A 27,120-nucleotide genomic window follows, 5' to 3' on the forward strand; every position below is an offset into this window, starting at 1 on the left:
CCGTGTAGGGTGTAGAAAAACCCAACAACAAATGGAAGTGTATTTTGGGAGGGAGAATAAACCAATCTGAATTGTATGTTTTATTCTTCTGTTCATCCCTCAATAGCATAGTCTACCCCATCTACTTCCAGTGCATCTTGATGCTTGTAGAGGAGCTGGATGTGGAGGAAATTCTTCCTAGAAGTTCTCTTGCTGTCTGTCCTAGAACTAAAAGCTGTCATCCAGTGAGCATCAGCGATGTACAACACATTTTGTGTACTGAGTGCTGTTCTCATTAAATTCACTACACTCTGTGGGAGAGGTAGTCATCCGCCTTTTGCACATAAAGTTTCAGGAAAAATGAGTTAACTTCCCAACGTTACACTGGGAGTTCAGGTTTTTGAAACCAGGGTCTACCTGAACCCATACTCTGACTGTGCTATGGAAGTGCTACTGGAGACGGAAGCTCAAAGGGGACACAAGGAATCCCAGATAAATTCGCTCCTTGTTGCAAAAAACAGCTTTTACCCTGTAGAGTGTGGTTCTCATCCTTTCTGAATCATAGGTTCCTTTGACAACGAGATGAAAGGTAGGAGACACCCCTTGAGAAAATTGTTATGGTTGTAGTCTGTCCTATATAATTTCAAGGAGTACATACACCGCCCCCACCAGCTCAAAAACTGTAATAGTTACCCAGTAGCACATACCCTTGACATTAAAAGAATGTGTTCAAAGGTATTCATTTAGGCTGCACCTAACAGTCGTCAACAGAAGGCTCCATTTCAGTAAATAACAGCATACCTGCATCATGGGAGTATGCTGACTCATTGTGTCTATCTGCTTACAGAAATCGAATTCTAATCTAATCTAAACCAAATCTCGAAGTTAAGGTTGTTAGGTTAAAAAAGCCAAGTGCAGAACTGTGTACTTTTTTTTTTAAGGGGTTATACATTGCATGTGCGTAGCTTACCGCTGGGAGGACTCAGGAAGCTGTTAAGAGAGTTGTCTCTAGGGAAGGAAACTTCAAGTTAAACCTTTTTATACAAAAAAATTCTTGGGGCGCCTGGGTGGCTCAGATGGTTAAGCGTCTGCCTTCGGCTCAGGTCATGATCCCAGGATCCTGGGATCAAGCCCCACATTGGGCTCCTGGCTCAGCAGGGAGCCTCCTTCTCCCTCTCCCTCTCTCCCTGCTCATGCTATCTCTGTGTCTCAAATGAATAAATAAAATCTTTAAAAAAAAAATTCTTTTTACCTTGAGTAAAAATGACTCACCAGCTAAATAAAAACCCTGTACCACAGAAACAGGACTGGCCTCCTTGTAGGCAGTGCCTCCGTTTGCATCCTCAGTCTCAAGCCGTCCGAGCTGCTTCTAACAGTTGACGACAAATGTGGACCACTGAAATTTCTCAATCATCGTTTTTATTAATTGGCTTTATAGGCTAAAGTGCATAGTAAAGACAAAAAAGAATATGCATACATAGGAAAAGGACATTTTTCTCACCAACATTAGAAAGACCTGAGATGCCTAAGTGTCTGTTCTAGGAACACTGGACTGAGGGAAAATGTATGCAGGCAGCAGGCCTGGGGGCTGGCTTCCGGCATGGGTCTGGGGCCTGCAGAAGCTGCTGGCATGCTAACCCTGCCCACGGAAAGCTGTAATAGTGTTGGGACAAAGGGTCACACTTTGGATAGGTGCTGCTGGTACCAAATGTAAGTTTAGTTCCATTCAGGGCCCTGGGGAACCAGCACTGTTACTGAACTCCTCCTCCTGCAGACAAACCTCCACCATCCCAAAGTGCCAGTCATAGGAGAGGGTATTGGGGAATCACTCCTTAGGTTAGCCTGGGCCTGCTGCATAAGCCCCCAGCTGTGGGTAGTCACACTTTTCCACTCTCAGTGAATATGTAACTGGGTCAGGGTTAGTCACTGAAGTCTTTGCCTTATCACATGCCTCCGTCTCCGGGAGTGAGGGTGCCCAAGGAGGAGGGTGGGAGGGATTTTTGTGCTCCTTGAAAGGATAAGCAGTTCATAAACAACTCCTCTGGACCTCTGTTTATTAGAATTAAAATTAGTCTACAAGTTAGGGCCTGGCAATTAGAATTCAGTCTGCTTCACTGAGTTCATACTCTGTGCCCCCGGAGCACTGCAGAAAAAACATCTGACTGAGTCAGGACCCAGGGATACCGGCAGGTAGCTCAAGGTGGAAGCCCCAAACGTGCTCCAGGGAGCCTGTCCACTAACTTGCAGGAGAAAAAAAGAGAAGAAATCTGTTAACTTTGCTCTCAGTTTTGGAGGTAAAGTGCTTATTCTAGCGCAGGGGAAATCTAGAAACAAATGTGGGCAACCCCTAAAAGTGGATCCTTAAATAGGTGCTAAGACTAAAGGACAATAATAAAAACAAACTTCGGTTCCCTCAAGAGGGAGCCGACCCCAGCCGGGAGGTGGCCAGGCACAAGGCAGCGGTGTGCCATCTTCCTACAGCATCCTCTGGATCTCCTCAAAGTTCATCAGGTTGTTGGCCGTGTCAGACCAGGCAGCATGCTGGGCTCCATCCATCTCAGAGGCAAGCTGATTGCTCCTTTCCAGGGTATGATTTATGCCCCCAATCACCTCCTTACAGTCAGGACATGTGCCCCTCTGCATGGCTCCCCCGCAATCGCTAATCACGTAGATGTGGCCATTGGGGCACTTGAACCAGTGGCCACGAGGAAAACCCATAGCATTGACTATCTGCACTCGTTCTTCCTCTGAGATGCCCAGGCCAGAGCAGGGAAGGGTGTTTTTCAGAGCTTCCATCTTTTTCTGCACAAGCTGTTCATCCTCCTGGGTGAACTTGCATGTTTTCTCAAGGATCTTCCGGACACTGTAGACCTCTTCTGCTGTGCTACCTCTCATCTTCCCCTCTGCTATCTTGCAGCGGGACAGAAGGTTCACCAGGTACGTGAGCCTCTGGATTTCACTTTGGAGGTCATCCAGCTCCTGGCTGGTAAAGCTCAAACGCTTCTTGGCTAGCCACTCATGGACCTGTTGTAGTCGAATCCCCACTCTCTCTTGCTCTGAGACCTTCACCTTTTTCAGAGAATCCCACAGGCCCGCCAAGTGGTCATAGAAGCTGATGTAATTCTCAACAAGGCCGAGGTCCTTCACGGACAGATTTTTCTGGTCTAGCTTCTCCTTCAACATCACAAAGTCTTCAGGAAGCTGCTGATGGAGGAGGCTCTTGCTCTCTAGCAGGGCCTTAAGTCGTTCCTGGCTGGCTGCAATTTCCCCTGCCGAGCCCTGAATCTTTTCCTTGACGATTTCAATCTCTTCCAGCCGCTGTTTGATGCTGGTTCCATAGCGCAGGTTTTTACGGATGGGCACCTGGCAGATAGGGCACACTTTCAACCTGATGGCAACTTCGTCATCCTTCTGCTCATTCATGTAGCGGTCCAGGGCTTGCACCTCAAAGATGTGGCTGCAGTCTTCTAGCTGCACAAAGCGGGCGTCAGGCTCATCCTCAAAGCCAAAGAAGATCTGAGTGACTTCTTCCTGGTGGCAGACACGGCACTTCTTGGGGCATGGCTCCCCACACAGACCAATGCAGGGGTGGCCACAAGCCAGCAGCTTAGTACAAGGCACGTAGCATGGGGGTCGGTTGCAGGGTTCAGAGCAGAGTTTGGTGCATTGGTAGTGCTGGCAGCGCCAGACACAGGGTTCCACGCAGGGGCTGCACAGCTCCCCACACTTCTTCTTGCACTGGCTGTGGACACAGCGGTTCTGGCAGGTCCGCTGGCAGGGTGGGCACTCGCCGAGGCACGGCTCCTGGCACTTGTGTGAGCAGATGAGCAGGCGCTTGCAGGGCTGCTGACAGCGCTCATGAAAGCGCCCTTCGAAGCAGCTGTGGCAGGAGCCAGGACAAGGATGCTCACAGTCCAAGATGGTGCCACACTTGGCGGTGCACTTGACTGGCAGGTCATACCTGAGGTCTTGCACGTTACCACACTTCACCCGCTGGCTGTGCCCACATTTGAGTTTCACGGTGACCATTTCCGAACATAACCACACACAGTCTTCACCGCAGGGGTGGCTGCACCTGTGTCCACATTTCAGAACCTTGGGGCAAGGCTCTTGGCAGCAAAAATCTGCCTCAGGCATTGAACAAGGAACCATTTGTTCGTGGCCGCACCGAAGAATGATTTTGCGCACCTTCACCTGACAAGGCTGACACTCCTGGAAGCAAACCAGAGGGCACCGGTGCCCGTCCTGGCAGATGACTTTCTGGCATGGCTTCATGCACTGGAACTCCTTGTGTGAGGAATCATAGGGGTGGCAGGCACGGGTGCAGACATGCCCACAGCCTAGCCGGAACTCACAGGGTAGGCTGCAGCCTCCTTCGGGCACTTTTTGGAAATCAGAAGCTTTGGATACTAAGGTGTGGGTATCGGGATGGTTCTGGCAGCACAGCTGGAGCGTGCGGCCTATTTGATTGTTCTCTCGAAGAGTATGGATGATCTTGCTCCACAAGGGCACCTTGGCCAGCATCTGCATGTTTCCAATGCAGTACATCCCCTTCTTGGCACGGGACAAGGCCACACAGATGCGGTTGGATATCTGGAGAAAACCCACCTTGCCTTCCTCGTTGCTCCGCACTAATGAGAGGAGGATGATGTCATTCTCTTCCCCCTGGTATTTGTCAACCACATGGACCTTGACACCAGCAAATGTCTTGGCTGGCATAAGTTTGCGCAGGCAGAAGAGCTGCCCAGTGTAGGTGGTGAGGATGGTGATCTGGGAGGGCAGGTACTCCTGGCACAGGAAATACTTGCACAGTTCTACCACGAAGCGAGCCTCATGCTGGTTCTGGTGGCTTTTGCCTTCTTGGATTTCCTGTTCAGGAAAATTGTGTTCCACAAAGAAAAGGTTGGAAGAGACCCCCTAGAAAGGAAAAGAAGTGATATGTTAGGAGGTTCACTCATGCAATTTTTTCTATCTTCACATGTATTGGCCACTGGCCCTATTCCAGGGAGAGACCTTGCAAGGCTTTTTGTATACTCTGTACCACAATCTTTAATTTTGGAGTCAATCACCATGTGCTTTCTTTTGGGACCACGGCAAGTAGAGAAATGGATAAAGAATTCGTCTTAGTTTTTAATACGTTTGTTTGATATAAATATTTAAAACAGCCATCCACAATCCAACTATTATAGTCCAGGAAATAGGCAGCAGCTGATGATGATGAAGATGTTGAGGGACCAACTAACTTACAAGCACTCCGCCGTGCTGACCGGTTTACACACATTATTTCCCTCAAAACAATAACATAATGAGGCAGCACCCATTATTCTCAACGTACAGAAGACCCTGACACTCAGAAATGGTATATAACTTGCTGAAAAGTTACAAAGCTACTAAGTGGCAGAGCTGGGATTCAAAACTCACGTCTCTATCTCTCAACTTCTATTATTTCTCCCCTTAACCAGCTTTTAAAAAAGCTGGCTCTGGGGCACCTGAGTGGCTCAGTCGGTTAATCGTCTGCCTTGGCTCAGCTCATAATCCCAGGGTCCTGGGATCGAGTCCTGCATTAAGCTCCCTACTCAGCAGAGAGCCTGCTTCTCCCTCTCCCTCTGCCCCCACCCCCCCCCGCTCGTGCTCATGCTCTCTCAAATAAAATCTTAAAAAAAAAAAAAAAAAAGCTGGCTTTAGTCCCTTCTGAAAACCCTTTTCCATCCTAAGGAAATACAGCCTTCTAGGTTGTTGAGAGCATCACAGAAAGATCAGGTAGGGCAGACTCACCTTTATCTTCTCATATTTGAGAACAGAGGGATGATTCTCCAGATCCTGGTAAATGTAGGGGGTCAAAAGCCTGGCAATTTCAGGGCGCATGCGGTGCTGAAACAAGATATATTATATGTCATTAGAAACATGGGCAGAGAATAAGTTTTCTAAAGACTAGGTTGCTGGTGCAAAACCTTGAGGTAACGTGAAAAGAATAGGGAGAAAAGAACAGAATGTAAACAACTCCTTTATCCAACAGAAACTCAACACAGGCTGATCTTGTGGTATTTTGAAACAGAAAGGAAGTCTGACAGTCACTGCATTATTAAACCAGTTTTATTTTTATGAGACTTTCTTACTGGCAGTTGGTACACTCCCAGGAGACTTCTCCTAGACATTTTGGAGGTAATAATAAAAGTTCAGCTTCTCACCTGGTAATTCAGACGGACAAAGGGAATGTTTACTTTCACCAGCCGTTCAAAGAGGGATACCTCAAGGTTGAAATTCTTGGCTAGATCATACACGTTGGCACTGGGGCGCAGCTGAGAAAAGAAACAAGTCTGAGGACTCTGTATTGACATATTTTATTCATCCTCCCACCTACCCACCCACTCATCAAAATGTTTTTTTAAGTGCCTTATGTGTGCCAGGCACTATTCTAAGTACTGACAGGCTAAGCATAAAGAGCCACAAGGGCCATGAAGGTAAGAAATACGGGTGATGTGACAGAGTGCTCAGGGGAGGAGTTCCTTTAAATAGGCCTCTCTAAAGAGTGACATCTGAGTTGATGTCAGCATGGAGAAGCTGCCCATCATTTGAAAAGCAAACCATGAGAGGAAGCAGGAGGAGGGCAGGGGTGGGAACACAGTGGGCAAATGAGATGGTGATAGGAGAAGTCAGGGAAGCAGGCTGTACCTGAGAATATTTGCCTCTGTAGGCCACTTTAAGAAGCCTGATTTTTATATTAAATCAATGGAAAATCACTGGAGGGTCTTAAACTGTAGAGTGATATGATCTGATTTTTTTTTTTTTTTTAATATTCACTGGCTCCTTTATAAAGAATGGATTAGAGGAAAGCAAAAATGGAAGTAGGGGAACAGGAAGCATACTGTTTGAATAGTCCACTTAATGGCCAATGTAGATTATAAAAGTAGCAGAGAAAAGAGATAAAATGAATGACACTACCTCTGAAATATACCCCAAATCTAAGAGCACTTGCTCTTAGATTGAATGTGGAAGGTGAGGGAAAGAATCATAGAAAGCCACTAAGCTTGAGGACTGGTGAGTGCACCCCTCAGTCCTCTCTCTTCATCTTCTAGGGGCTCCTGCCCTACCTGCTGGTGGTCCCCAATCAGAATGAGGTGCTGGCAAGCTTTGCTCAGTGTGGCAATGGTGTGGGCCTCGAGGACTTCAGCAGCCTCTTCCACAATGACAATCCGAGGCTCCACCTTCTGTAGAATCTGACGGTATTTTGCAGCACCTGGAGTCAAGACAGAAGAGGCTCCCTGAGCTCAAGCACTGGACCCTGTGACAACTGAGCCCTCACATTCACCAGGGCTATGCTGACCACTGAATGAGAGAACAAGTGCTGCTGGGTGATCTCCAGAGCATCACCCGTATTGGTCATTGCTGGGGTTCCGAATGCAGCAGGAATAAATGGATACATTTCACCATCAGTTCCCTAAACACAGCTTGCTTTCAGCAGCTTCTCATGGCCTTTTCCCTCTAAACTACTAAAGAAGCTCCTCTTTACCTGTCTTAGTCTGAGAGGAGCTTGGCATCAGGAGTGAACAGCTGGATCAGGCAGAGTTCCCCATGCTTTCCTACCTGTGGTTGTCATTCCTACAACCTGGGCATCTTTCAGGATGTGCAGGTCTTCCTGGAGCCTCAGCTCCGCCATTCGCTCTGCTGATGTGCGGTACTGGCGCTCATAGTTGAGGATCTTTCGGCGGGTGTCAGCCTGGTACATCTGTAGCCACAGCCTGGAGAATGTGAAGGACCAGAAAGAGGAAGATGTGTGCTCTTTGAAAAGGTGGAGGAACCCTCTTCAGTGTGTATAAAGTGGAACCTAGACCCTTGAGGAGCTTACAGACCAGAGAGAGAGAGGAAGAAGAGACCCAGGTTTACTGGGACCCAAGAGTCCAACTTGCCCAACAAAAAGATGTGCAGAGACGTGTACATAGGTGGCCAGGAGCTAAGAAGGGGAGTAGGATAAAGAATAGATGTTAATTATTAAGAAGAGAGTAAGGGACTTCAAAAGCTTCAAGAATTTCTCATAAATCCTCCCTGCCCCATCCCTGCCTGAGTCCCCTCCCCTAATTCTCCAGTCTTGGTTTACAAATAAAACAAATCATATCACTACACTACTCTGCTATAAAACATTCCAACGGCTTTTCAATACACTTTGAAAAGTGGCTTTTGATAATCCAGGCTCTTCATCTTTGCTCCGTGAGGCCTTGCGGTCAGGCCCCCGCCCACCTCTCTGACTTAGCTTTCCACTGCTCTGAGACACAGCCATGCTGGCTGCCTTCTTTCCATTTCTCAAACGGCCATACTCCTTCCCAGGTCAAGCCTTTATGCATGTGGTCCCCATAATTTCATCTGCTCCCCATTCCCTGCTGGTCTTGCTAATGTCTCCTAATCCTTCAGCTCTTGCCTCCAATGTCACTTTCCTGGATACCTCAGACCAGCTCAGATCCCCTGTTAATATCCTTAGCACTCCTTGCTCCTTTCTTTCTTAGTGTTTATGTCCACTTGTAACTTTTTATTTGTGCAATTAACCGATTTGTTTCCCTGGATAGACTGTAAGCTCTATAAGGCTAGAGCCGAGTGTCATTTTTATCCCATGGCTGCACCCCTAGCACCCAGCTCAGGGGGGTTTTCAACCAATCATCAGTTAACACTGTTGAAGGTCGGGGTGGAACAACAGGGGGGTTATGTTCCAGGAACAGAAAAAGAACCCCTTGGGGAAATTACATGAACTGGTTGGGGGGCGGGGGTGGGGAGTGGGCATAATACCTATATAGCTGCCATCGAGAATTCAGGTCCAGCTGCCAAACATCCTGGATTTCATTGGCCTCAGCCTCAGTCATGGTGTTCAGTTTGCGAAGTTCAACCTTCACTTTCTTCTTCATTTTCTTTTTCTGGCCGCGCTGGGTCTGTGGACATCAATACCAGCCAGAGTTACCATCTGAGCAGAAGTGGGCCCAGTTCTAAGACCAAGGTGCAGGCCAGAGCACAATAAAGACGGGAGCCGCCACCTCAGAAGAACTTCTCTGTCTCACCCTCTCCCAACACATACTCCACTGCAGAGTGGCTAAATGAGGGCTCTGGAGTCAGTCTGCCTGGGTTCAAAGCCTCATCTACCTCTTATTAAACTGTGGGACCTAGAGTAAGTTACTCAACCTCTATGTACCTCAGCATCCCCTTCTATAAAGAGAATAATAACGGTACATCTTCACAGAGCTGCTGAACTGACCGAAGGAATAAATACATGGAAAGCACTTGGAATACTGCTGATGCTAGTTATCACTGAACATCTTTTGACCACACTGTATTTCTCATTCCTAAAACACGTCACCAAAGTAGTAGACACTGAGTCTTGCTGAATGTCGTACAGGGCCTGCTAAGATGGTCTTAACGCCATCACAGTACCTTCAACAAGTGGGTGAAAGGCAACACTTAGGGGAAAGTACTCTCCCCTGGCTCTGTACTAAGTCTGAGGCCATGAGCCTTTAGAAGGATTGGCATGAAAGATGAATGTCACAGTATTATGTACCTTCCCCCCACCTCAAAACCAAACAAATCAACTCCTCCTAAGGCCATGTGGCAGAGAGATGCCCAATCCGTAACTCCACATGCTGGGATCAGGCTCCATCCATCACATACAGTGATGGTGAACTGAACTAGAAGATCAGGTTCAAAGCTAGGAGCTGAGTGAAAATTGCATCTACTCAAAAGTTGCCTTTGAAAGTCCATTAAATCATCAGTGGAGGTCAGAAAATGTTATTTTGAGTATCTGGTCCTCTACTGCCATAGCAATGCATGGTAAATTCCGAGGACCAATTGGTTCTACCAAAGGAAGGACCAGAGGGAAAGTGTGGGTGTTCATACACCATTCTGGCTTGAAGGAAAACATCAAATTCCAGGGTGAATGAAGGCTGAGTATTCCATCCAGGCTGTGCAGCTTGCTTCATTCTGCTTTACTTGAATTCTCTAGTCCTAATGTATTGTTCATAGGCTTATTTGTACTTGAGAAGATAATATCCACGAAAGCACCAAGCACTGAGGTCATGTTTGATCTGACCCACATGTGAAGCATTTTTACAAAAGTTCAAGAGAGGCATTTGGTTACCTGTTTTTCTAAGTTGGAATTTCTTGCCAAGGCCCCTCTGAAAGAACATAATTTGTATACTCTTGGGAACTGGACCCATCTTATACTATGGTTAGGTTGTAATTAGGCAAATTAAGTTAACTGTGAGGACAAGGTGAATACACTGCTGTGATAGGAGGAGGTGAAAACAAGGGGCTGCAGTTCTAATCACAACAGCTGTTCTCAGGCCCCTTTCAGAAGAGTTTAACCCCCACCCAGCTGGCAGTAGTAGCTGAACTCCCATTCCCCGTTCTGTTAGGGCTTCCAGAGGACACAAGCAGGTGAGTTTACCTCCCACTCTCCTGCAGTCTGCTCCTGCCCAGCTGCTGTCCCAGGGCCATAGTTGTCCAGTCTCATGGCCAAAAGCACTTTAGCCAGCTCGTGGACTGCCCCATTCTCCTCCTTCTTCCGCCGCCGGGGCCTCACCACCTCTTCCTCCTCGATCACGCGGTCGGCTTGAATGAGGTCAGCCTCCTCTGCAATCTCGATCAGCGAGCCCTCCTCTTCCCCTTCGTCGTCCTCCTCCTCCCCTTCGGCCTGGGCTAGGAGGAGAGCGGGCAGGACCGCGGTGAGACTCGAGCCAAACAACAGCACAGGGCACTTACAAGAGCTCAGATGCAAGAAGACACTCCCACGGGGTTTAAGTGGTTACCTCTAGCAGGTGAAACTGGGGGACATGAGAGTTAGCAGAGGGAGACTTAGGTACTTTTTCGTTATATTTTTAAATACCATATAAATGTATTCCTTTTTTTTTTAGATTTTATTTATTTACTTGAGAGAGAGTGAGCAAAAGAGAGAAGGAGCAGAGGGAGGGGCAGGAGAGGGAGAAGCAGACTCCCTGCGAAGCAGGGAGCTGGACATGGGGCTCGATCCCAGGACTCTGGGACCATGACCTGAGTTGAAGGCAGACGCCTAACCAACTGAGCCAGCCAGGCGCCCCAAAGGTATCCCTTTTTAAGAAAGGTTTTACTTATGTCAAATACACAAGAGATATGCAATGTAAATGGGCAATTTAAAAGATAATAAAAGTTCATAAAATGAACATCCAGGTACCTCACACCCAATTTAAGGAGCAAATCACCCATTTCTTGATGACCCTCAGGGGCCCGTCTAACCTGAATTTTATTGCTCATCCCTTGCTCCCCACCTTTCTTTTAAAATAACTTTACCATATATATAATAAATACACACCTCTAGACAACACATCATCTAGTTTTGGCTTTTTTTTCCCCTACTTTTTTGAACTCTATACCAAAGGAATAATATTGTGTATATTTTCCTACAGCTTGCTTTTTCCATTCAGCCTGTTTTTGAGATTCATACATTGCCATATATACACTGTGACTCATTCCTTTTCGTTGTTGTAAAGTATTTCATGATCTGAATGGACACAGTAATTGATCCATCTGCTGTACAAATGTTGATGAACATTTGAGTTCTTTCTATTTGACTTTTTCTATTATTATAAAGTGGTTGTGCCAATTAATATCCCCATTAGCAGAATTCCTACTGCTCCACATTCTTATCAGTGTGGGATTATAGCAAACTTCAGAATTTTTGCCAATCTGGTGCATAAAAGCATCTCATTGTGGTTTTAGCTCCTCTCATTTCTAATGAGCACTCTTTGTATGTTTACTGACCATTAGAATTTCCTATTTTGTGATGTGCTTGTAAAATGTCTTTTATCTATTTTCCTATCAAGCTATTATTTGTCTCTCTCTGGTTGATTATTGCTCTTTATACATTCTAGGTATTACTTTTGAGTTTTACTCTCTGGTCTTTACCATATTCCACCTTAAGATGTGATTCTAGGTAGACATGCATTCTTACCTGTATTTTCAGGTCCTGCTGGAGCAACATTTTGGGTGAAAGAGCCGACACCCAGACCCAGCCACTCCAGCATCATGGAATGCTTCCAGCCTTGGAAGCAAATCCATTCGCTATCCTGAGGAAGGAATAATTATCAGTCACAAGAATTCTATGACAACCAGTGTAAAAGGAAAGACTTCATGAAGGATCAAAAGTAGTTCCCTTAAAATTTAGAGGGTGTAAGTTGGCAACCCTTGGGCAACTGGATCATTAAATATGACTTGCATAGAATTTTAAAAATAAAAATTTCCTCTCTCGATAAAATCGGGATCTATGGCAGCAATGAGCCTGCATTCAAGAATGGCAACAAATGGCTGGAAGTGGGCTGCCATCACTTCTTTTCCAGTCCGCCAAGCCCTCGCTACTTTCCAATGTCTCATATCTAGCCTGTTAGTCATTTATGGATCCTGACTGACCCCTTCAGACTTCTGGGTATGTAACCCTAGAAGTCAACAACTCATTGATAAGAGAGCTACCGTTTCACTGGGTTCCTGGCCAGCCACTTTACAGAAATCATGTCAGTTAGTCCTTAGAATATCCTTTGAAGGCAGGCGTTATTACCCCCGTTTGACTGCTGAGAGACCTGAGGAACACACTGGCCAAGGCACAAGTCCATCTGTATGACTTAGGTCTGCTGACTTCAAGGCTCTCTAGATGTGCTAGGTTGCCTTGTTATAATTTTGTTTGTTTTATTTAACACTCACTTATAGCACACTAATTAAACTAAGTGGTTTACAAATATTAACTTGTTTATCCAAATAACAATCCCATAAGAATTACATTGATCTAAGAAACTCATTTTTGCAAGTCAAATTTACAAATACTGGCAATTTCACATGATTCAACTTAATGTTATTACCATCCCCACTCTATAAAAGAGGAAGCGGGCACAGAAATTTAAATAACCTGCCTAGAATAAAACCAAGATTCATATCCAACAAGCTGGCTCCAGAGCCTTGTCTTGCACTTGACTAGTATACTCAGCAACCTCTCCTCCTGAAAAGGTGCTTCTCACATTATGGCAGCAACAGATTATCAAAACAGCTAATGTTTTGGATTGCTGCTTCTGCTGGAGACTTGCTCCAAGTACTGAGGCAAGAGAGATGCTTAGAGCCCTCAGGATGACCCCTACCTGTACTGGTCCATTCATCAGGCTTTTCCAGTGCTGAGGGGAGATGTATTTCTCCAGGTGCTGTTCCCGTAATACACCACGCATGGTGCACTCCAGGGTCTGGGCCCCTTCATGAAGCTCTTGCTCTGACTCTTTCATTTGTGTCACAATCTGCCAAGAACAGAAGGAAAGAAATGATGAGGAAGTACCATCATCCCTGAATTCAGTTCCTGCCGTGAGACAAAATAAAGCTAAGACAGGAACAGCAAGAAGAGAGAATAAATAGACCAGTCAACAAACCAACTTCCAACCACATTATTGTGGTCTCAAAACCAAAGGATTACTATCCAAAATGTCTAAAAGACTCCTGCCAACCAGTAAGAAAAGGAAACAACTGGGGTGCCTGGGTGGCTCAGTTGGTTAGGCGGCTGCCTTCAGCTCGGGTCATGATCTCAGGGTACTGGGATCGAGCCCCACATCGGGCTCCCTGCTCAGCAGGAAGCCTGCTTCTCCCTCTCCCACTCCCCCTGCTTGTGTTCCCTCTCTCGCTGTCTCTCTCTGTGAAATAAAATCTTTAAAAAGAAAAAAAAAAAGAAAAGGAAACAACTAATACAAGAGAAAAACAGACCAAGGACACTGTTGCAGACACTTCTCTCTTTCTTGGTAATAGGAACTCAGAGTTTTGTTTGGGTACACTGCTGCCCAGCTAGAAGATGGGCTGTAAGCTAGGGCTGCTGGTGGTTTGGGGAAGTGGCCTTAAAAGGTCCTGGCAGGGGTTGGGAGGGGTGGTGTGCCCTTTCTGTCCTTTCTCCATCTTGATTATGAGGGCAAAGGTCACACCATGGGACCACCAGAGTGGACTGTTGGAAGGAACCGGGGTCCTTCACCACTCTGTAGAGTGCCTCCCTAAAGTCCCTGGACCGAGTACCCAGAGGGACACCGCTCTCTAGCATATTTCCACCTTGAACTACCTCGGATAGCCCCAGCCGGAACTCACACTCATGTAGGCCCTCCGGAGGTGCATGGGGAGGCTACGGCGGAACTCCCGCTTGTTCCTCAGCTCTCTCAGGGTGAACTGCTTCAGGATTTCACTGTTGCTCCTTCCACCTACCCGCACAATGCTGGTCTTCTGACACTTGTAGATGCCTGTGGAGCAAGGCGGAGCACAGCAGAGGTGAGACGAGCTATGCTGGATTCTCTTAGGAGAGAGCTCTATGTGTTTGGGATGTTGTCACAGCTGCTCCCTTAGGGAACAAACTGGTGCTTACAGGAATCTACCCCAGAGAGGAAAGACCTGCAGAGCAGTAGTGCGGTGCTTAAGAACATAGGTTTTAGAATCAGACAACTGGGGACCCAAATCTTGACTTCACCACTATTGCTATATAAACTACGGCAAGTTATTTAACTTGAGCTCCAGTTCTTCATCTGTGATTTGAAGACAGAAATACTTTCCTTATAGGGCTATGGTCTGGATAAATGAGAGAGCATCTGTATAGCTCCCAGGCAGGTCCTGGCACAAGGCAAGCACTTAGTAAATGTTCTCTATTATTCACTCTACAGGTATTCGCTGATTGGTCATTGTGTGCCAGGCATGTACTAGGTTCTTAAGATATAGCTTAAGACTCAGTTCCTAATTTGTTCTCATGTCTCGCAGTCTGGCAGAGAAGATACACATTAAACAGTTTATCATAATAGCAATAGGTACAGTAAAGACTATAAGCCCATGATGCTGTAAGTATGTAACAGGGAACCTTACCTAGTTTAGGTGGGTAGTGATCTAATTCTTGAGGGTCTAATATTTAAACTAAGATCCCAAGAATAAAAAAGATTTAATCTAGATTAAAGGAAGATATAGAATGGAAAATAATATTATAAGGAAAATGAAAAACATATACTTATTCATTCATTAATGCAATTAGTATTTTTCTGAGTACCTAGTATGTGCCAGAATCTGTGAATATAGCAAGAAACGGGACCATCCCTCAGTGTTTACTAGAGTCCAGGGTAAAAACACACACAATAAATGGTTACATACGTATTAAATTTCTGAAGAAAAAATACAAAAGGAGACTTAACCTTGTCTGGGGGCAATTGGGAGTCTACTTGAAGAGAGATTTAAGGTGACACCTGAAGAATGAATTGGAGCCAACCAGGCTAGATGAGGTCAAGATGGAGAGAGTGGGAGAGAGAAAAATGTGCCTTCTAGGGAGGGGAAAACAGCATGGTCCAAGGGAGAAGCTGGAAGAACTGAAGACAATTCGTGTTGCTGGAGCTAGGGAGAACAAGGGAAGAGGTAGAAGATACTGTTCAGAGTTAGGCTGGCGCAGACCACACACAGCCTTGCAGGTCACAGAAAGGACTATGGACTTAGTTCAAAGACAATAAAAAGCTACTGAAGTTGCTGATAGTTCAATTATAAATGTCTTGATGGAGAACAATTTTGCCTAGACTTACCTTCCAGAAACTGGTCCAAAGCATGATTAGTGTAGCATACAACCAAGATGGGGAATTTCTGGACGCTAATCTGCCAGACGGGCTCGTTGGTTAGAAGCGCCTGAACAATTTTTAAACCCACATAGGTTTTGCCTAGAAAACAAGGGAACAGGAGAGTTAAAAAAAAATTAAAGACTTCCTAAAAGGAGTAATTAATTATTTACAGCAAATTATTATTTTATTTTTAAAGATTTCATTTATTTATTTGACAGAGAGATACAGAGTGAGAGCAGGAACACAAGCAGGGGGAGTGGGAGAGGGAGAAGCAGGCTTCCCGCTGAGCAGGAAGCCTGATGCAGGGCTCGATCCCAGGACCCTGGGATCATGACCTGAGCCAAAGGCAGACGCTTAATATTGAGCCACCCAGGAGCCCCAGCAAGTTATTATTTTAAAAAATTTAAACTGAAATTGTTTAAAATCCAAGAAGCACAAATGGGTATATAATGAAAAGCCCCCATGCTCTTCTGCCCCCAGTCACCCAGTTCCTCTCTTGGAAGCAATCAATATTACCAGTTTTTTGTGTCACTTTCTAGAGTTAGTCATACTATGCAAATGCAAACAAATAAGAACACAGTCTTTCTCTAGCCTTCCTTTTTAAATGGAAATAGTTGCAGACTATTTTCACGATTCTACATCTTGCTTTTTTCACTTAATGTACCTTGGAGATAGCTCTCCATCAGCACATAAAAAGAATCCCCCCTCCCCTGTCTCTTTTTTCACAGCTGTAAGATGTTTTTTCACAACTGTAAGGTATTTTTTACCCAGTACCCTCATGCAATAAATTATTTAGAAATGCTTTCTATATATCACAATAGACTTGCCTTTGTGATAGGAGGGGAAAACTCAAAGAAATCAACATTGAAGTTAGAGTTACAGACTCATTCATAAATGGCCAAAAATTAAGTCTACCAACAGCTAAGTTCTTACTCTGTATCAGGCTGAGAAGGTAGCTACTGTCCTGGAAAAACTCAAAGTGAGAAAGCAATAGAAGAAAATCAAAGATTTCAGTATAGCAAGATAAATAACAATTTCTTCCTTCCTTTTTTTCCTTCAAATAATAAGTACTGAGTGCCTAATACATGTCAGGCACTGGGTTAGGTGCAAGAAATTCAATAGTGAGCAAAACAGCCACGGTTATCTTCCTGGAATGTACAGACTTGCAGAAGAAAAAGATATTAATCACACAAACAAATGTAAAATCATAAAGGTGGGAAATGAGAAATACACGGTACCCCCCAAAAAAATAATTGGGATTTTGACCTAGTCAATGAGGTTAGAAGAGACTTCCCTGGGGAAGTGAAAACTGAGTTAAGAGTGGACAAGAAGGAATAGGGATGGGGCTGCCATCTTCCAGGTAAGTAAAGACCGAGGCTTGGCTTCAGCAGTAGACATAAGGAGGCAGACTGGGGAGAAGTTTCAGAGGTTAACATCGATTGGAACTTGATGATGGTTTGGCTAGGGTGGGAAGCAGAAAAGGAAAACTAGGTATCTGGTTACAGGACTGGACAGATAAGGATACCTCAAGAGGAAAGAAAATCTCTAGAATTCAATATTTACTCTATCTCCTCCTCCTACTTCCTTCCCCTTGGAATGGGTACTTTTTGAGATTTCCACCTCAAAAATGACTCCCTTTATTACTTCCCCCTCATATTCACAGGTATGCTCTTTCCTAGTAACCATTTAGGTGTGTGACTTAAGCAAGCCTGAAATTATTACTATACTTGGAACTAAAGTCCTACTTCAAGTGATTAACATTAAGGGAAATTATCTGTAACATGTAGATTTTGAGACAAAATGGCTCCTACAAATCAGTAAGGAGCCATCTGAAAAGAAGCCAATCCACAGAAGCAGTAATATAAATAGCTAATAAACTCAAGAAAGGATATTTAATCTCATTCTTCATTAAACAAATACATATTAACCACTATGATACACATTTCCAGGGGGCAATTTGGCAAGATCTATTAAAATTACAAATTTACATATTCTTTGATCAAGTTAGGAATTTCTCTTCTGCATTTATTTTTTTGCATATGAAATGACTCACAAATAAGGCTATTCATTGAAATATTATTTATATTAATAAATCTTTCCACATGGGACTGGTTAGATTAGTCCACTGTATGGAATATTATGCAGTCATAAACAAGAGCTACTACTTATGTACCAATATGAAAAGATCACCAAGATATTTTATAAGTGGACAAAGCAACATGCACAGGAGTGTTTCTAGCACAGTGGGTTAAAAAAAAAAGTTAAGGGGTGGGGTGCCGAGGAGCTGGCTCAGTCAGTGAAGCATGTGACTCTTGGTCTCAGATTGTCGGTTCGAGCCCCACATTGGGTGTGGAGATTACTTAAAAATAAAATCTTTAAGGGGCGCCTCGGTGGCACAGTTGGTTAAGCATCCAACTCTTGGTTTCAGCTCAGGTCATGATCTCAGGGTCATCAGACTAAGCCCTGAATTGGGCTCTGTGCTCAGCATGAAGTCTACTTGAGTTTTTCTTTCCCTTGTCCTCTACCCATCCCCCCTGCTCTCTCTCTCCCAATCTCCCCAAAATAAATAAATCTTAAAAAAAAAAAGAAAAAAAAAAGAAAATCTTTAAAAAACAAAGAAAGGAAAATAGTAAAGGGTAATAAATATATTCAATTCACGCATTTGCTTGAATATTCATAGAATATCTCTGGAAGGATAAAATAAGAAAATAACATTGTTTGCTTTAGGAAAGGGAACTGAGTGGAATGGTAAGAGGAAGGAGACTTTTTAAAAACTTTGAACCATTTTTTATTAAAACTAAAAATAGGGGCATCTGGGTGGATCAGTCAGTTGAGCAGTTGATTCTTGATTTTGGCTCAGGTCATGATCTTGGGGCCCTAGGACTGGGGCCCCATGTTGGGTTCTGCACTTGGCAGGGAGTCTGCTTAAGGATTCTCTCTCTCCCTCTGCCCCCCCCAACCATGTGCTCTCTAAATAAATAAATAAATCTTAAACCAAAAACATAAAAACTAATGGGTCAAAATTTTTGTTTAAGATTTATTTATTTATTTATTTATCTGAGAGAGAGAGAGAATGAGAGAGAGAGAGAGCACAAGAGGGAAGAGGGTCAGAGAGAGAAGCAGACTCCCTGCTGAGCAGGGAGCCCGATGTGGGACTCGATCGTGGGATTCGATCCCGGGACCCCAGGATCATGACCTGAGCCGAAGGCAGTCGCTGAACCAACTGAGCCACCCAGGCAATGGGCCAAAATTTTTAACCTTGCAGATTAGCAAAAAAGATTGATAACAAGATCGGAAAGGATGTAAGGAAATAGGAACACTAGTTCATTCTTGGTGGAAGTATAAACTGATACATCCTCTTTTTTAAAAAATTTATTTGAGAGAGAGAGAGAACACACAAGCAGGGGGAGGGGCAGAGGGAGAAGCAGACCCCATGCTGAGCAGGGAGCCCGACATGGGACTCGATCCCAGGACCCTAGGATCATGACCTGAGCCAAAGGCAGACGCTTAACCGACTGAGCCACCCTGGCACCCCTCTTTTTTTTTTTTTAAGCCTTGAAAGTATCTCTTTAATTATGTATATTTTCCCATTATATAAGTGTTTCTTACCAGAAAGAACCTTCCACCAGTGCCTGGGTGGCTCAGTCAGTTAAGCGTCTGACTCTCAGTTTAGTTCAGATCATGATCTCAGGTTCCTGAGATCGAGCCTCGCATCAGGCTCTGAGCCAAGAGAAGTATGGTGTGGAAGATAGGAGAGCCAGGACAAGATGAGCCAGACGCCTGAGTTCAAGTCCTAGGTCTGTCACTTACCATCTGTATGAATATCAACATATTATTCAACCTCTTTTTGCCTTAGTTTTTCATCTGTAAAATGGAAATTGTTTCTACTTCAGAGTTGTTGAAGATGCAATGAGTTGATACATGGAAAGCATTTAAAACACTACTTGGCACATAGTGCTGTTATTATGTATTTGATATTATTTAAAGTAACATAAAATCAGGGGCACCTAGGTGGCTCAGTCAGTTGGGTGTCCGACTCTTGATTTTGGCTTGCGTCCTGATCTCAGGGTTGTGGGATCGAGCCTCGAGTCAGGCTCTGTGCTTGGCATGGAGTCTCCTTGTCCCTCTCCCTCTGCTCCTCCCCCTGCTTGTTCTCTCTCAAATAAATAAAATTTTTTAAAAAATTAAAAAATAAATATAAAACCAAATAAAAATTAACATAGCCTTTGATGAAGCAAAGGTCATGCATCTTCCTAAGTCTGACCCCATAGGAGTCTTCTCTAACCTTGTGATTTTGATTACTATGCATACCAATGGATGCCCGCTGAAAATCACCAGGAACAGCTACTTTATAGATAAGTCTAATGCCCATTTTAGGAGAATGTCTCTAATCAAGATACTCTAGAAACCTAGAGTCAAGCCTCCCTTGCCTATCTCATAGGGCAGATGTCATGTGGTCTGAAAAATTCTCTTACCTGTTCCAGGAGGTCCTTGAATAATAGCCAGTTCCCTTGTGAGAGCAAACTGCAAGGCTTCCATTTGAGAGTCATCCAGCTTCAAGGCTTCTTTTGAAGGCCACTGGCTGGGGTCTAAGACATTCACTCTGGGATGTCTCAAGCCCTCAGCATTCCTCAGAGATTCTCCAGTGGCCGAGGGATTCTTTATTAAGGGAGTGAAATCATATCTACCCCCCATTAGCAAGTACCGTGGCTCCTTCACATAAGAGTCACACTCCACAATGTTCCTCTGGAAAGGGACGTCTTCCTCCTGGACCTCCTGGAGTCCTTCCAGGACATGCCTATAGGCCTCAAAGTATGCAGTTGTCTCCACCATGAGGAAAGAGTCAGATGGCTGGACCTCTGCTAGCAACTGTTGGCTCTGCTCATTGAAGGAGAGCTGAACAATTCCTCGGCAGAGATCTTCCTGCTCCCGGTTAGACACAGTGGCAAAAAGAAATGTTTCAAAGTTGTCCTTGGACATGCACACCAAAGATCCATAGAGCAATCGCTTGGAATTCTGCCAGCGAACAAACTTGAGTGGTTTTGTGTCAAACTGCACCTTGTAGACAATGCCTGATGATGAACACACGGGGGTGATAATCCTGGTATCAAAGTAGATTCGGATGTCATCAAACTTTCTCTTCCTCAGGCCTTGGTCTTCAAAGCTTTGGAGAAGTTCGAAAATGCCTTCTCGTAGGGGTCTAACAAAATCTTCTCTCAAGAGTCGGAAGTGGGTATCCAGATAGATAGCAGTGCTTTCATATTTTCCAGTAATGATGTTGGGACGAAGGAATGGCCTCTCATCCAAGTGTACTTCATTGTAAGTAGGGTAAATGGGCATGGTCCTGTAGCTCTCAACATGGTCTTCTGCCTCAGGCTGCACTAATGTGTAGGTGTCCACTCTTAAAGTGCCCTCTCGCCTCTTTTCCTGCAGATGTTCAATGATGGTCTGCACCTTTTCCAGGTTCTTCTCTGTCTCCTCTTCTATGTCAACCCCAGAGGCTCTCAAAGCATTCAGAGAAGCTGGCAGGAGGGAAATGAGCATGGAAGTTTCCTGCACAGAGCTGGCGGGGAAGACACTTACAAGATCCTGGAGGAGAGAGATGATGTTGCTTAGGTGTTCTGGATACTGGTTTCGAACATCAGGGATGGGCTCAGTGATCATCCCTACCACATAAGTCGGCAGGCAGACTTTGAGGAATTTGGAGTTCTTCAGTATACCCAGGACATGGAGAACGCTCTGGCGGTCCATTTTAGAACTGCAAGCCTTCCGAAGAACCTGGCAGATGAGCTCAAGGAAGTTGGATTTCATACCAGAATGAGACAGGAGCTCTTTCAGCCCTACACCTGTAGCAAGAGTGATGACCACCTCAGAAGGGTCTTTCTGCAGAAGATTTTCTAGGAATTTGTAGCCCAGTTTCTTTACCTGCTGTGGCTGTTCTGAAGGCTTCTGGTGGGGGGTCCGCCACTGCTGGAAGTTTTCATCAGACCATGGTGGTCTGTGATTCCTTCCCTCCTGGTTGCCATTTCTCCGCCTAGCATCATTTTCCTGACCATGTCTTTGGCCTCTAGGTTCATTACTGGTGTGCCCCTCATGGCTTCTCCTTCCCTGATGTGGGTTCCTGCCCATCGCTCCAAACCTTTCTTCTCTCTGCCGTACAGGAACAGCTTGGTTGGTGGCCCTAGGCTGCCTTCCGGGCTGGTTGGCTCCTCCTCTGAGAGCATTGGCTGGTGGGTTATTGGCCTGATTTCTAGCTCTTGGTGGTAATTCATCATCTACAGGCCATAAACACAATGGGAATATTGGGTAAGCACAAAAACAAAGGTCCAAGGAAATCTAATAGAACAACAATGGAAAGACTCTCATTTTCGAAAACAACTAAGGAACTCAGATTTTCTTTGCAGAGAAAGTTTCCTAAAAAGCCATGTAATAAATGTAAAATAGATTACTACGGCTGCTGTATATATTATGAAAACATTGTTTTTTCAGAGAATGCAAAAGGGAAAAAGAGTAAACATCTGTTGGGGCCAGGGGCCCTGGCTTAGTTGGAAAAGCATGCAACTCTTGATCTTGGGGTCCTGAGTTCAAGCCTCACTCTGGATGTAGAGATTACTTAAATAAATTAAAACTTAAAAAAACAGGAATAAACATTTGTTGAGTGCCTAATACATGCTAGAGAATAAATACTTGCAGTATCTCATTTAGTCCTCATAAGCTGGGATTGTTTCGGAGGGTCAAAAAGATTAGCTCATTGCTTCTAGTTTTTTGCCAATACCAAATGATTGCCAAAGCATGAGTTCCAAAGCCAAACAGATCTCGTCAGATCTCATCCTCAATACTTCCTCACTATATAACCAAGTTGCATAATTTCTCTATGCCTAAGTATCTATGTGGGTGTAAAGATTAAATATTTATAAGATGCTTAGTAGAGTACCCGACACATAAAAAGTTCTCATTACTAGCAGCACTAATAATACTTTTCTATTGGGAATACCCTATTGACTTCTAGAGTCACTGGTTCTACCACTAAACAATTATGTCACAGGCGACAGAGTCATCAAGTGGGATAAAGTTACAAGAGAAATGCTTCTTGAAATTTGTCCAGCATCAGATGGCAAAGGGGATGGTGGGGCTTCCTTTACCAAAATGTTTTTGAGCTAATTAATATGTTGAAAAGGAAACTGAAAAATGAAACTGAACTTCTGTTTTAGGAAACTCAAAAACGAAACTTAAGTTCTTCTCCCTTCCGAAGCACAAGTTCATCCACATAGTATTATCTACTACCAACCCTCAGACAAGTTGTTGGGGGAGGGAGGAGATACACCCAATCCACACATGAAAGTTAACATCACCCTGTGGATAAAGCTGAACTTGTTTTCCTTAATCTGCCACACATTTCTTTTTTAAGATTTTATTTATTTGACAGAGAGAGACACAGCAAGAGAGGGAACATAAGTAGAAGGAGAGGGAGAAGCAGGCTTTCCGCCAAGCAGGGAGCCCAATGTGGGGCTCGATCCCAGGACGCTGGGACCATGACCCGAGCTAAAGGCAGACGCCCAACAACTGAGCCACCCAGGTGCCCCTTGCCACACATTTAAGTAACTTGGCCAATGTACCCAAGCCCAGTTTTTTCACTTTCCTCTCCTATAAAATTGATAGAGCTGACCCAACTTAGCAGAATTACTTGGAGACTTAAAAACAACAAAATAAGATTGTATACAATGCTGTGAAGGTAAAAATGTTATGAACACACATCATAGTCAAGAGGATTGTACCATTTCATGACATCAGATGCTAAATCCATTTTTGTACATTTTTTGTTTTGCACTTTGTAGAGGAAATTTTATTGTGACAACATAAAGGAACATTTGATAAAACATAAATACTGTATTACTGAAATCTAAGTTTTATAAGTGTTACTTATTTACTTTTCAAACCCTCAAAATATCAGAAGAAAGTCTTCCTTCTAATAAAACTTGATGTTTTAAAGAATGAAAAATTGTATTGTTTCTCCCACATTCTTCCAACAGTCATGCAGCTCATAAAATAAACTTCAAGTTCCTTCTCATCTGTTCCACAGCTAAACTCAGATGACATACTGCAAACTTAGGGAAAACCAAGAATCCATTTGGTTTTGTTTTAGAAAGTTCTAAGCAAACAATCATCATAGCAGTAGTGATGCTTTCGGAACTAACTGCTTTGGTGACTAGGGTTCTAGACACATGTTATCACATACATATCCACTAGCCATGTATGAATGTTAAGAATATTAGATGTGGCTAGTCTGATTAAGATGTGTAAAACAACACATGTAACTTTGAAGACTTAATACCAAAAATAGGGTAAATATCTCATTAAAATTTTTTTATACTGATAACACCTTAACATGATAATATTTAAGAATTTGGGGGAACAGGTAAAAATACGGAAATTATTAAAGTACTATGATAATAAAATATATGTATTCAATTATTGCAATAAAATGACATTATCTGGATATACTTATTTAAATAGGTGTTAAATTTTATTAAATTAGTAACAAATTTCAAAAACGGATTTCACCTGTTTCTTTTTGCTTTTTTTAATGATGCTACTAGAAAATTAAAGATAACATTTTTGACTTGATTATCTTTCTACTGGGTGGTGTTACTCTAAACCAGTTATTTCCAATTCAGACACCTTATCACTACCTTTGTTAAAGTGAACTGTACCCATTCACCAGCTCTCTTAGGGAAAAGAGAAGGCTATTTATTTTTCAGAGTCATTCATGCTATGGCTAAGGAATAAGTCATTCTTTACTTGAGAGATGCTGTCAATCTTAGGTGGGCCTGCTCATTCATACAGAACTCAATTTCCTTCCCATTAGGTAGAAAATCTTGCTCACCTCTGTGGTTAGTATAGGGATTCCTCGGCCTGCCCTCCAAGCAAGGTCTTCTGCCCTCCATGTCTGAGTTACCCGAATTCCTTCACGTTCACGTTACTTTCAGTTATCTGGAAATCTGCAGATTGAGAGAGATCAGGGTCCTTGAAATACAGCATCTAGCAGAAAAAAAACCCAAAATAGCATCAAGCCAGTCCTTCTGCCTCTACATCTTAATGATCTGTTAACTAAGAGTTAAACACAGATTTAATCATGGGCACAAGTGTTCAACTCTGTGAATGCCCAAATATGATATAAAATGTTAAGTTCACAATTTAGATGATTTCAAATTTCCCCTTCTCTTTACCCCTGCACTTCACTGGGGTAGAAAGAATTATCAATTCCCATTCAAAACTACTATTTGGTTTATGCTTTTAGTCAAGTTACTTAATCAGTTGCTAGGTTTCATTTTCCTCTCCCATAAAGCAGACAAATATTGTTTCCAGGACAGAAACTAGTACATTTCTGTTAATCCAAAAATGATGCATTCACCATCCCACCCAGCATTTCTATTATACAGTATTTTACAGCTTACAGTATTCTGTAGTTTGAAAATAATCAGTAAGTAGTTATCCCTTATCCTATTCTTTGGAATGCAGCCAAACTGATTAAGCCCTCTATTCTACTGAATCAAGAGAAGGAAATTACATGTTTCAATAACCAGAGGTTTAGCCTCTACAGGATGCTGTTTCCCCAGGATCAGCTAGAAATCTGTAGTTCTTTCCTTCTCCCCTTTCTTCTACCTTGAAGGTTTTTGACAGTGATCCTGTAAGAGGAAGAGGAAGCCCCTTTAAGGGAACTTCTTAGTACAACTCACACACATCATATGAGCTGGGGCTAGGGAAAGAGTGGGTGACTCAGAGTCCTCAGCAAAGGGATTTCTGAGACTGTCCCTCTCACTGAGTTTTAAAATATTCATACTTGGAAACTGTGAATAGATTTGGCATTCCATAAGGAGTAGCTTTTACCCTCATCAGAAAAAGGAGTCCTTTTCCTTCCTGCTGGGAATATTGTGGGTGAATCTCTTTCCTCACCGTATCAAACCTAGCTCTCAAGTGCAGATTCAGTACTTTGGTTTTTGTTGGTTTTTTTTTTCCCTTAATTTAAAAAAAAAAATCTGAGGAGAAAATGCCTTCTTTCTCTTGTTGAAAAATACTAAAATAGAAACTCAGAAATTTTCTGGGATAAAAGAAATGGGAAAAAACAAAAAAGAAAGCAAAGGGAGGAGCAAAGAGCACAGGAAATGCCATGGAAAAAAGGCAGACTAAAGTGGGTCTCTTTGGGACTGAAGGCCTAAAAGGGCAGGAAGAAGAAAATCAGTGAGGGTCAAGCCGGTAGAGGGGTCAAATCAGAGGAGAATGGTAATTACCAGCGTGGGGGGAATGGAAGAGACTGAAACGCGCAGCCAGAGATGGGTATCAGGGGAATTCTCCAGGGTCCCTAGAGGGTAGCAGAAGGAAGGATGGAGGAATCCCTGGCACCCAGGAAGGAGCCCAGGGGGTCCTGATGGAAGTATTAGGGGGTTGAGGGGGAGTCAGGGCCACGTGGGTAGCATGAAGGCTGGGCCGGGAATGGCAGGGGAGGTAGGGGGGCCTTCAGAAGAGGGTCGGGCTGAACTCAGCTGGGGGGCGCCTCTAAGTAGGCATGGGGAGTGCAGGTGCTGAGGGTGCTTCCTAAAGCTGGGGGGAAAGAAGGCGATGGCAGGTAAGGACAGACGAAGATGAAGGGGGCGGCTGGGGCAGAAAGCGAGGGCAGAGATGGGGGTGGGGGGCAGAACTAGCTGAGGGGGTCAGAGGTAGAGGTGGCGATGGAGGCGCCGAGAGGGCAATGGGGCTCTGAGGGGGGCACCTGGGACTCTGAGATGGATGATGGGGAGATGGGGCGCCGAAGGGATGGCGGGGTACTAAGGAGCCGGCAGGGATGCTGAGGCGAGTACGGGGCGCCGGGGAGAAGCGCCGGCAGAGGCAGCGGCGGGCGGCGCGGGCGCCGGGGGTCGCGGCGGGCAGAAGCAGGTGCGGGGCCGGGGCGCGGGGCGGGGGTCACTCACCCGGCTCCGGCGCGTCTTCTCCCAGCCGCCGCCTTCGCACTGGTGCTCGGGCCCAGGAAGGTCCGCGGCCCCGCCTGGCGCCGCGCACTTTCGGTTTCCTTTCCCCGCAGACACTGGGCGGGGCGAGGGGCCGGGCGGGCGGCCGGGAGGAGGAGGAGAATTGGGGTGGCGGGGAGGAGGAGACCTGGGCTGGGGGAAAGAGGAGGGGACCTCGGGGCTGCGAGCGGGGGGGGCCGGGCGCTGTGGCACTGCCGGCGCCCCCGCCCTCAGGCTGGGCCGGGGCTGGCGGACCGGCTGGCGTCGCCTCAGCTCCCCCCGGCGGCGGGACCGGCGGGCTCGGGCGGGCGCGGATGAGGGGAGGGAACTGCGGGGGGAGGGTTAACAGTGCTCAAGGCCGTCTTAGGCCTCAGTCCGCCCCGGAGGAGGGGGAACCCGGCGGGCGGCTTAGTGCGTGCGAAGCGCGACATGGCGGCGAGGCCGACAAGCCCCGGGGGACCCGAGTGTACGGCGAAGGGGGCGGGGCTAGAGCGGCCTTGACAACCCTTAGATCGCCTCGGGCCGGGCGGCTCGGAGACTAC

General features: G+C 45.0%; 1 protein-coding gene across 4 annotated transcripts; it reads right to left on the reverse strand.

Moving 5' to 3' along the window:
- Positions 1–1,381: 1,381 nt before the first annotated feature.
- Positions 1,382–27,026, reverse strand: ZNFX1 (zinc finger NFX1-type containing 1). Of its 4 annotated transcripts, none has more exons than XM_027623594.2 (15): positions 26,543–27,026; positions 25,144–25,261; positions 24,460–24,574; positions 20,051–21,850; positions 15,543–15,674; positions 14,086–14,234; positions 13,110–13,259; positions 11,939–12,053; positions 10,400–10,650; positions 8,755–8,894; positions 7,564–7,718; positions 7,071–7,216; positions 6,168–6,278; positions 5,755–5,850; positions 2,455–4,896 (listed from the first exon to the last, which is right to left on the reverse strand). In XM_027623594.2, exons 3-15 carry the CDS (start codon positions 24,518–24,520, stop codon positions 2,455–2,457), a joined length of 5,748 nt encoding a protein of 1,915 aa, XP_027479395.1. In that variant the 5' UTR covers positions 24,521–24,574; positions 25,144–25,261; positions 26,543–27,026. The 4 variants fall into 4 exon arrangements, with proteins under 4 accessions (XP_027479394.1, XP_027479395.1, XP_027479393.1 ...); XM_027623592.2 differs by having other exon boundaries at positions 24,460–24,614; XM_027623593.2 differs by lacking the exon at positions 25,144–25,261 and having other exon boundaries at positions 1,382–4,896; positions 24,460–24,614.
- Between the last annotated feature and the right edge of the window lie 94 nt (positions 27,027–27,120).

This window comes from Zalophus californianus, chromosome 8 (genome assembly GCF_009762305.2).
Source record: "Zalophus californianus isolate mZalCal1 chromosome 8, mZalCal1.pri.v2, whole genome shotgun sequence".
NCBI classification, from domain to species: Eukaryota; Metazoa; Chordata; class Mammalia; order Carnivora; family Otariidae; genus Zalophus; species Zalophus californianus.

Coding starts and splice junctions, on each gene's coding strand:
- ZNFX1 (XM_027623593.2), bottom strand. CDS start 24,520: ATGGAGGGCAGAAGACCTTGCTTGGAGGGCAGGCCGAGGAATCCCTAT. Junction 12,054..13,109: donor TGATGAATGGACCAGTACAG/GTAGGGGTCATC, acceptor TTCCTTCCTCAG/GATAGCGAATGGATTTGCTT. Junction 10,651..11,938: donor AGCAGGACCTGAAAATACAG/GTAAGAATGCAT, acceptor CTCTCCTCCTAG/CCCAGGCCGAAGGGGAGGAG.